Source organism: Morone saxatilis, unplaced genomic scaffold, assembly GCF_004916995.1.
Source record: "Morone saxatilis isolate NCDOM2014 unplaced genomic scaffold, NCSU_SB_2.0 Contig5, whole genome shotgun sequence".
NCBI classification, from domain to species: domain Eukaryota; kingdom Metazoa; phylum Chordata; class Actinopteri; family Moronidae; genus Morone; species Morone saxatilis.
In genome coordinates, this window is record NW_023340095.1 from 22,501,031 (window position 1) to 22,512,640 (window position 11,610).

The window sequence follows — 11,610 nt, forward strand, 5'->3', positions numbered from 1 at the left end:
TAAGGGCATGCCACATTTAAAGATTTTCTGTGCTAAAACTTTCATTATGAGAAACAATGCCTGATAAATGCTAGCTACAGAGTTTTGATCAATGTATCAATGTGGTGTACTAGATACTGGCAAGAGAGTTGTCCCTGCAATGAATTAATAATTTGAATTTATTATTACTAATATTAATTTACTGCTCTATACTGCTTGAGTATATTATAAAACTAGGGCTAACACCTGCAGTACAGAAACAATGTTGCATCTTTTACATGGACCATTAACCAGTGAGGATATTAATTTTTTACATGGGCCCTGTAGCCTTTTTATCCTTTAGTCACTGTAACATCATTACACTGCACTATATCATATTATGTATGTAGCTTTAAAATGCATATTAAAGACTTAATAAAGAAATTTTTGCAAGGTTGTCATTGTTGGATCACCTGGTAAAGTAAACTGGAGATATAGTAGTTTCCAACCATAACTTAAAAACGTTTATGTTAACGTGATAACTTATATTGCTATTAGGGCTGCATGATATGATAAATACATCATATTACAATTATTGTGACAAACTGCCATTGCGATATGATTCACAGATAGTGTGGGAATGATCATTTTTCTATCACAAATTGAATTTTTACAACAAAAACATAAAATCAGGAGTCATGAGGCAGAATCAAACAAAATGTTTTCTTAAATCTGGGGAATAAGATTTTCAGCTTCTGCGCTTTGCATATTGCTCTTAGGTATACTGCGATTTTGATAGTATTTCAATTATTTGTACAGCCCTGGTACAACGGCAAACTTTTCTTGTTATAATATACTTTTTATCATGTTATAATGTAATAACTTATTATAACCTTCAAGCATTTCATGTTATAACAAGATAAATATTATATGCTATAACAAGAAAAATGTCTTGTTAACATGGCAAGTTCGTATGTAGTATTAATATGAACATTTGTTGTTCGAACATGAAAATATATTATAACAACAAACATTTCATGTTGTAACGTGACACTGATGCTTTTTGTTTCTTCTGGCATGGCAGCAGTACGCTGCTGTAATTAGCACTCACAGTTATGAAAAATCCATCTAGAAAACAAGACAGATTTTTGGCATTTTTTGTCAGCAGATCAGTTTGAAATATTGCAGAGTGTAATGGACCAAGAAGGAGCAGCCAGTGTAAGCTGGTAGATAAAGAGCTGCAGGCGACATGCTGCTCACCTCCAACTTCTCAACAAGGTAACCAACTTCTTCACTACGCCCTGCCGTTCTGACTCATGCTGTGTGCAGCATGAAATCAGATCACTTAGAAAATGATGGAAATAGGCCAATCATTGCCTGGCTTTTTTGCTGCCCCCCTGAATCCTGGTACCTGTAGTATTGACCAGCACTTACTGTTAGGCCCACTACCAGTAACCACAGGTCTCACCAAATTGAGTAGGACGGAAATCCCAAGGATTAAAACTTAAACATTAATTTGCTAGCTAGATACAAGTCAAGTCAAGTCTTATATATATGGCCCATAATCACAAATCAATCACAAAATCACATCTCACATATGCCAATTTAACAGGAATAAAGAGACAAACTTCAGGGAGATCAACAAAGGGGGGATCCCTCTTCCAGTACAGACAGTCATGCAATAAATGCTGTTGTCACAAATGAGTTGGCTGCTTTTGTCTACCGCTGTCTGAAATCAAGGAACCATTGTTGCAAAGAACACCACAAATATTGACTAGCAAAAGCAGCACCATTATCACTGTAAACTCCATGTGTGCACTGCTAGATCTGAAAGCTCAGCAACGCTAACTAAGAGGGAAGGGGGTTCCGCAAAGGGTAAATTTAATACCAGCTCTTGTTAACAGCCTTACCAAGGTGAGCTACTGTACTGCTCTCCCTTCTTCTTCGTCTTCTACATCCCCAAACCATGATCTCTGCTTCCCTCTCTTGCCCTTCTCCTCTCATATACAAAGCAGCTTTGGCCCTCAGGCAGTTATTTTAAAGTGATCATCAGTGAAACCTCTCATTCCACTCGACCCCTCCGACTGCCACAGTTATGAAGACATCCAAGGATACACATCAGGCTGAGAAGGAAATAAAAAAGAGGCCAAAGTTGATGTGTGGTCCTTTCAACCGTTTCATTGTTTTCAGTTTAGCAGCATGTCGCTTTGCATCTCGTCCAACGAGGGAAATAACCAGTGGAACATAATTTTGCCATTAGTTGTAAAAACTTCCATTGGTATAATGGGTGATTTTAATCAGGGGGCTGACGAAGGAGCTATGGCTATGAGCTTATGAATATTAAAGAGATTAGGAAATGTTCCTGGTGTGGAGTTAAGCTTCATTAAGCCAACATCCCTGAAGGTTATTGGGAAAAGAATCACTTCAACCTAAATAGATCAGATGCTAGATTTTGGTAGATAGTAGATCAAAACCTACCATTTCTTTTTGCAAACATTAAGGACATAAATGCACTCATAGTATACAAAACTACTGGAGCCACTCAGAGCAGACAGAAATACAAGCTGGCAAATTCCAGTTCAGTGGCATCCAAATAAACAAAAACGTCTACCAACAGCAAACTGCTTACTGGTTAAGTCTGGTGAAATGGCCACAGTAGATCTGGTCAGCGACAGGAATGTCACACAAATGTCTTAAATGTAGATCGTGGGCGCCCGGTTAGCTCAGTCAGTAGAGCTGGCGACCCATGTACGGCTGCAGCGGCCCGGGTTGGAATCCGACCTGCGGCACTTTGCTTCGTGTCATCCCCTCTCTCTCTGCCCCCCTTTTCTCTATCTTCGGCTGTCACTATCCAATAAAGGCAATAAAAGGCCAAAAATAAAAAATAAAAAAATGTAGATCGTACGACTGCGTTGTGTGACTTCTTTTATGTACTATTTTTCTCAACTCCATTTATGAAATTAGTCCTTACAGGATTGAACCGTGATAAAAAATTTATACTTTAATGGAACTTTAAGGTGCTTTGGATGAAAGCCTCCAGCTGACAGCATGCTGTATTCATAAACTTGGAGATAATCAGTACTTTAGGATTACTGTCTGCAGGTTATTCAATATCTTGCCTTGCAATCAATCTATCCTGATAGTGCACACAGTGAGCACTTCATTTCACTATGGACTAATATACTTGAGCTGGAGACAACTGGTGCATCTCAGCTTTTAACAATTTCACTGTGCTGCCAATTCAACACCTCAATGTCTCTCTCTCTGTCTGCTTTTTTTTCACTAGCTCCCTTCCTCCAACATAATAACTGAGAGGAACTGACTCTTCCCATCCAACTCCACCTCGCTCAGACTTTTGCACATTGTGTATTCCCTTTCATTCAGAATAGTGCCTAAATGCTTAGGCCTGATTACCACTTTAACAGCCTTTTTGCAGAGCTGAGGAAGGAGGGTTACAAACAGACCATGCACACCAAGAACAACCACTACACAACTGAGGCACAGAAATCACAAGCACATGACTGAACAGAAAAGGAAACCATGGGATTTCATGGTCTGTCCACCCTCCTGGCTGCTGTCCAGCTAAGCAGCAGAGAACATGCAAACAATACATATTCTGTAATAAAGTAGTCAAAATGAAACACAATGTGGCTACCATCCAGTGGATAGAACACTCATTTTCACTAACCAGATCTGGTGATATGTTGGGTACTTCAATTGTACTGATTTCTTGTATCCAGCACCTATCCCACACTGGAACTTATCACACTGATCAGTTCACACAGTAAATATATAGTGGTAACAAGGCCATGTATTTCCAAAAGTCTTTTATATTTACATATAGTAGGTCTTAGTTTATGGCAATAGATTTGGACCCTTTATTCTGCATTACCGAACTCTATAGCTACACACGCCATTTATGTTTCATTGGTCTTCACCCATGGGTGCATTGCCATGGTGCTGCTATGCAACCCTTTTCCAGGATGTAATGCACTGTTTTGCCCTGGGAGCCAATCATGTGAAGACATGACCTAGATCTTTGGGGGGGGGCTACATGACTATGAGCAAGAGCAGACTTCTGACTTCATGGTTATCACTGTATGCACACGAACCCTGCAGAGATATTGCAAGGGCCGACAATCCAATAGCTCTACAGAAGATTACACTCCTCAGTGTTTATTGATTTAAAAAGCTGGACATCAAAGCAGCATTAGCTTTAGCGTTGTGGTTTTATGGGATTCTGGATAAGCCATTATTCCAAACAGAATCTATACTCGGCAGCCTTTCTTGATTACCAGAGCAACACGTCACCAGAAAGGAGGAGGTAAATTCTTGCCTAAAAATTACATGGTGACTGTTAAGAGTTGTTCAAAAAGAAAATAGGACATTTAAACCACGCAATAGTATTTCTGAAACGTTTACAAAGCAGTGATACAAGACCTTCACCTTTCAAAAGGATGCATAGATTTCTTGAGACCCAGTTTAAACTGACAGATCGTCTCTGTCTCAACATGATGCACAAACAACTAAAGTAATCTTAAAAAAGACAAAGCATGAGCCAGTGCAGATGTCCAAACTTCCTCCCAGCTTTGCATCATCTCCATCGCCTCCTACCCTGGCAGGCCTCTAGCAACTGCATGCCTGAGGCAGTCTGTGATATCATTTACTGTGAGCATGTCAAACTGCCTGTGGGAGAAAGCCATGTGGCTGAGAAGTGAGAGATTCTCCACTTGCGAGTTTAGATTAAAATCATCCGACGGAAGGCTTTCGGGGAAACCAATAAAGCAGTAACAGTCACTGGGTCGAGCAGGCAGGGCAGGACTCAGACTCGCCAGTGGATTCCCTCGTGTTCAGACAAGATTAAATCCACTACAATGACTCCAATAAGGTCACTCCAAGCCACAAATGAAATCCACTGAGAGGAGCAGCTTGGGAAACGGATACTCCTGATCCTTTATTGCTGGCTGAAAAATGTTTCTTAATCAGAATCTCAAGTCATCGTCCAACAACTAAATAAGAAGTTGTTGAGACACAACCCTGCCTTCCCTGCAAGAGTACCAAGCAAGCCTTTCTCCCTCCTATCATTGAAACTATGGCCGATGATGTATCTTTGTACCCCAACCCTAAAGTTAGCATCGCCCCGGTTCCACAAAAAGCCAATGGGATTTTTCAATTGGGTTTTGGGTTATTGCAAAAAATAAGCTCTGTGGCAAACGAAACATAATCTTCACAAATGAACTCCAATTTTATGATTTCTGTGTAAATGCGAAGTAAAAAGCTGATGTTAGTCTATAAACTACACCACAGTCACATGAAATTAATGTCACCACCACTAAACTTCCAACTTGTAATTAAATCACGTAATTAAAATCTACAAGATGGAAAGTTTGAGTTAGAATAATTTGCAAGAGTGCGAGTATAAACACGACGGGGCTGTTAAGGCGGACTAGTGAGTAGATCTCCGTGTTTGGCGTGCTGTTTGTCACAGACAACCTCTGTAGTCTCATTTAGCCACTTGTTAGCAACTGCCTTTTTTAAGACATGTAAAAGCTTCACAGATTGGTATTTAGTAACATATTTTATGTTCATTCAGAAAAAACCTATTGACTCTGGGGCGAGGAAACCTGAGGTGCAAAATTGCTAACTCACCTCTCCCACCTTAAAAATATGATTCATGCTTTATTTCATCTCACCTACACCGCTTCAGCCATGAAAACGGGAGGAATCTTGGGTTTGTAAACTGCTTTGGTCACAGAGGGACGGAGAGACAGCAGTGCGGACTTACACTCACACTGAAGTCCTGATCAGTGTAAAGTGACCTGCGTCCCCTGAGGGCATTTCCCGCAAACAATGTAGAGTGTGTTTAAAGATCAGAGCTTGCACTGTCCATCTACAATAAACAAGGCCACTTCAGCTGCTGGTGGACGCTATGCTTCAACCGACCCACAACCTCAACGAGGGTCAAATGCTTTAAGGCTGAATCAGTGGTGGCTGATGTTCCTCATGCAATTACCCATGGGTATTATTACCCTGTGTGTGTATGTGTGTGTGGGCCAGACAGAGTAACAGAGAGATGAATAGAGTCGTCCATCATCTGACGAACAGGCTACCTGCTGAGAACAGAGTTACTACGATCAAAGCCACAAGACACAGAAAGCAGTCATGGAACTGGGAGTATGTGGTGGTGGTTAGTTCAGACGTGCAGTTTATTATTATTATAGCAAACATTCTAAATTAGCAATTCCATTTTAATTAGTCTGCTGACTATTTTCTCCTGAACTGATCATTTGTTTAGTCTATCTATAAAATGTCAAAAAGTAGTGAAAAATGGCCATCACCACTTTGCAGAGCCAGATCTCTGTGTTTTTGTTACCTTACTTTTTATCTCCAGAGGCAGCAGATCCTCTTCCACGAGTCCACCATGTTTAACTGCCATGTTTCTACAGCAGCCCAAAACACCATCATCAGTTGAAAATGAGCCTCAGTCTTTGCTGGACCTTTGTCAGCATGGAGTCTTTGCCATTAACTCTAAGGGTGTGTGTGTGTAAGGTAGTTTGCTGGCTGTGTCTGACCCTTCTTGAACCTTGCTTTTCTTAACCCAGCTTGAACCGTGTTTCCTGTACAAGGCAATGCGTTATCCTTGCTTGAACTGCTTACCCTCTAGACAAAGGCTGTGTTTGTATCTGTACTCAAAATCAGCCCCACTCACAGCGGAGAAGAAAAAATAAAAGAGACAAAACAGGGCCAGGCAGTGAACTCAAGGTTATCTGAGCCTGGTGCCACAATGAGAGCCCCAGTCCTCTTGTTACCATTCTGGCCTCTCGTCTTCTCTCTGGACAGATTAAGGCTGAGCTGTAAGGGTGGAGCGAGCACACACAGCTTTACCCTTTGTCTCTTTTAACAACTACATGGAAGGCATTCTTTAACAGAGGCAAACTGTATGCAAACTGCTGTGTATATGCAATGCCTGTGTTAGGCAGCCTGACACAGGACAATTCTGTGCCAAAGTGGTCAGCCCATGAGGTCAGTTTCAAAGCTCAAGTAAAAAAAGGAGGATTATGTTCTTAGATTGGCTTTACCATCAAAATATATTGCAGTAGGGTTCACTTTAAATGACAAAACATTCAAAGTGACTTAAATCCACAATTCACAGTCGATCAGTAATCCATGTTTCCATCCAATCACATCGCTTTTGTGCGTGGGTGTCCCTTTGGTACAAGCTGTCAGTGCCCCTAATAGTTACAGTAAGACAGCAACACAGATCTGCCGTAACTGCAATATATTGCTTTCTCTTGACTGTGCAACTCTGCAAGACACATGCACATACAAACACACACACACACACACACACTCACAATCAATATAGCCAAGTTCTGTAGGTTCTGTGAGGTGTGAGGGCTGATTCTTTGCCTTGTGTGTTGCTTGTGTTTTACTGACCACCCTGTGACTAATAAGCTGCAGATACCCAGAGTCAACCATCACAAGAAGCCAGGAGAAAACACACACAGAGACACTGAGAAAAACACAAAGACAGGCTGCAGATGAACAGTCACACAAGGACAACGACAAATGGAAACACACAGACAAACAGCATCTATATAGCATTTAGCAGCAGCTCATAAAATAACAGAGGAGCCTCCAGCCAATTTGCCAGATGGAAGGTTCCAATTTGACACAAAAGCCTCATAAGCATGTATCCTGACACACACACACACACACACATATCCAACAACCTAAGGCACAAACTCACAAGCAGAACTGAGGAACACACAAGTCAAACTGGCAACTCATGAGCACTCAGATAAACTAGCACTAAGGAACATCTTCACATGCATAATTAAGACCTAGCAAAGAGCCATATGGGATTTTGGATTAATATGAGATCATCAGCACTGATAATTCAGACTTTGGATTTACATATATAACCAATGCATCTGTTGATATCTACATACTGATAGCATTTCATTTGGAAGTTAAAATTATTCTTTCAATCATGAGAAGAGAAGAATATATAAAGGCAAAGGTAAGAGCACAGTAAGTGACATGACGGGAATCATCTAATGCCTGCAGCACACACAGTCATTCTAGCCAACTGTTGCTCAACAAGTGTTTATTATATTATCTGTAACTATGGGGTGTAGATCTGGATAATTCTACACCTTATTCATCCACTGGGACAGCTCCAAGAGCACAGAAGAGGACAGTGCCTGAGAAGAGAAGGTACAGTAGCACAGTGTTGGTCATGTCTGCACTGGAAACAAGGGAAAAATGCTGGTGTGTGTTGTGTCCACCAGTGTCAGCGTGTGTCTCTCTGGTGCCATTTAGTGTGTTTATTCAGGAAACAATATGGACCCTAAAAGGGACCCATTGAACGAACAAATGTTATGTTACATTCAGTGTTACTTGTTTGTATGCTTTAGCTTTAAAGTGCATTTTCTTCCTCATAAAACCTTCACAAAGCCATTTTTTTTAAATACTTTAAAATCTGTACAGTTTGCATCCATGTTCACTGGCTTGCAGTCTTCTTCCCTGCCTTTGCTGGCACAATGATGCATATCCAGGCCTGTTACTGCTAGCTGCTTTTGTTGCGAAAATACACATACACTGTTCAATGTTTACACTAGGGCTGTATTCAAATCAGAATTGCGAGAGTAGGCTATAATCTTCCACTTTGCAGGGGTAAATTGTACAGCCTGACCTGCGGTTATTCCACCTTGCTGTTACAATGCTGTAGCTAAAAAACAATGTAGTGATCTTTTTACTGATAAAATGGGGTCTGACTTGGGTGCTCGAGCAAAAGGATATTCAGTCCATTTTTCCATACATATTTATTATGTATTAATATTATGTATATTATTTACGTGTTTATTAGTTTTAAAGACTTTCATGTGTTAAATGTGTGTTTCTGTGAAAAATGTTTACTTTGAGCCCAACGTCAAGTCATAGGTGTTGGTCAAAGTAAGCAGAAGAATTAGTGTCTATGTTATTGTAGATGGCAGCTGCAGAGGCGCATACCAAAAAACAGCCTCCAAAACACAAATCACAGATGAGAGGCTGCGTTGGACTGACCTCTCTGCTGAAAAACCAGACCTCACTGCCAATGGTAAAGTTTCTCTCTACAAACAGGAATTTCCCTTGTGATGGGACCCTGGCAAAGATCTCACCGAGTGTTTCTACTCGCACTGGCAAAACCAAAATCTAACATTACAACATTTTACTGGGTGACAGATTTATTCAGACTTAAATATTATTTTAATTATGGCCATTAGTGTTGCTGACATTGTGCTACAGGGACGTTTTATAAAGAGCTAACACAGTATCCTTGTGTGAAAAACAACTGCTCCATTGATTTATATACTGGATAAAATATGGTGAAATATTACCAGTACTTCAAATACATATTCTGATCTTCTTTTATCTGGCATTTCAGTGATGTGTGTCCTCTGCAGGTGGTTTCAGTGATCTTGTGCTTCTGTTTGCAAACACTCTTTCTATAGTGATATGCATCTTGCCAAAGGCATTATCACATAACCTTGTCCACAAGAGAAAAGACAGGGCGTGTGTGTGTGTGTGTGTGTGTGTGTGTGTATGTGTCTGAGTGTGAGAAAGACAGAGTGTGTGTGCATTCATGCATGCATCCATGTGTGATTTTACAACTGTGTGAACAAACTGCCAATGGGGACAGACAGCAGCAGTAGGAGAGAGTTGTATGTCTGGCTTACCAAAGATATTTGTGGAATGTCCTTTCTTGGCGAGGGGCTTCAGCTCGTTGTGACCCCAGCCGTACTGTCTGTAGCTGTCCCATGCGTGCTTCATCATCTGAAAAAAAAAATGACAACAAAGAGTGCGTTAAGAAGATGTGAAGCGCCGAGTAATGATTGTGACGTGAGATAACAAATCCTGCAACTCATGTGATTGCGCCTCCAAATAATGGTTCGGTAACGATGGGTGGATAATGATGTTTAAATCTGCATCATAATTTTACTTTACATTGATGTAATTAGAATCAGACATGATGTGATTTCAGTTACAACAGCTGTTGTCCCTGGAATAAGTCAAGTTTCCACTAAAACTAGTAAAGGTATTTAGGAAGAATCATTAAGCCTTGTTGGTGGTAGAAAAATGTGGTTTCCTCTCCTATTAAAAACCCTTTTATTTTGGTTTAGTCCTTCATGTTCTTTCAATCTTAAAGGTGCTGTGAGTGAAATCGGCATTTTGGCTATCTTTCTGTCCGTTCCTGTTAGCAGTCCCCTCCCTCCTCCCCAAGTTACCATACTGAATTTCTTAAGGAGTGCCTCTTTGTGGAGTTCTCTCTCCTGACTGGATAAAGTAGAAACGAGATACCAGAATATTTATCCGGTTTTACAGCAAAAAGGAGGGACTTGGAGACCTATGTTACTCTATATCCGTCACTATATCAGTGATGGCTGTCACAATGTATAGCTATTTAACACTTACTTTAACCTAGAAATATCACTTACATCCATGGGCCCATCAATGCAGAGCAATAATGAGTCAATTAATCAATCAACAGCTACATATCTTTTATACACGTGATATTGTAAGATAAAATGAGACACTTTTTGCCTCGCCCCACCACACACACACAATCACTAGCAGTTTGGCAGGGCTGAAGGGTGGGTGTGACCCCACAGACTGTAATCTGGAAGAGGATGCCTGCGAATCAAAGTTCATCGTTTTGTCCCCAGCGTGATGTACAGCATTTAACAGCAGGTCGCTCCACACACCTACACATGCACACACACGCACACATACACACGCACACACACTAAACTTTGAGGGTTTGAAGAAGAGCACCGACAAACAACGTAGGTATGATAATAAACACATTTAACACAAACTGAGGATAGCTTTTTGAGGCTCTCTCTTTGTGTTTTGCTTTAGTGCATTACTTTCTCTCCTCTCACCTTGTATCTGTAAACATTTGTCTACCGGATAGAACAAAATAAGATTCTGTTCTTCGTATGACCTTTGAAAGGAAGCTGAAAGAGATAGGCTCGGGGAGGGGGGGTGAGGATAAAAAGAGCAATAGATTGTGAGATGAGCCCTGACATGGAGGCTGATGCTGAGAAGAGGCGCTCCAGGGCAAACAGAGAAGATGACACAGCCGGGGAAGGAAAAAGTGCCAGCTTTTACCCAAGCACTGCTGCTCTCTATCAATCTCAAACCTTTTTTCCTCCTCCACAAGTGGCATTGACGACCTCGGAGAAGTACATTTCATGTCAGTGTGGTTGTGTCAAGTCACTGTCTGGTTCTATGGACATCTGTTGAATTCTCTCTCTATATTGTCTGTCCATCTGCCAGCCTTTCTATCTCCACATTCCTGTCAGCTGCTCACATCATTTTCTATGATGACCTTGAAAATGACTAAGTTGGCGCTGATGCCCTGCATCTTGCATCACACGGTTGTTAGTATTGTGTTCATTTTCTTTTATTAAAGCTCCATTTTTATCATTATTTGGCTACTGTAGGCCCCTTCTCATGCTTGATAGTCCTGAAAGGGGATCCATCTGAAGCTCCTGCAGAACTTTTGAAACTCTCAAAAGTGACCATAAATAATGATGGATGCGCTGATGGTCCAGTGTGTAACATTTAGGAGGATCTTTTGGCAGCAATGGAATATAATATTCA

The 11,610-nt window shown here is 40.9% G+C and overlaps 1 protein-coding gene across 1 annotated transcript in view; it reads right to left on the reverse strand.

Annotated features, from left to right (window-relative positions):
- The window catches only part of man1a2 (mannosidase, alpha, class 1A, member 2), a 114,459-nt gene that overhangs the window by 66,407 nt on the left and 36,442 nt on the right, over positions 1-11,610 (reverse strand). The window contains exon 3 of the mRNA XM_035676643.1: positions 9,681-9,777. Within this exon, the coding sequence (XP_035532536.1) occupies positions 9,681-9,777 (97 nt within the window). The remainder of the gene's footprint in view (positions 1-9,680; positions 9,778-11,610) is intronic.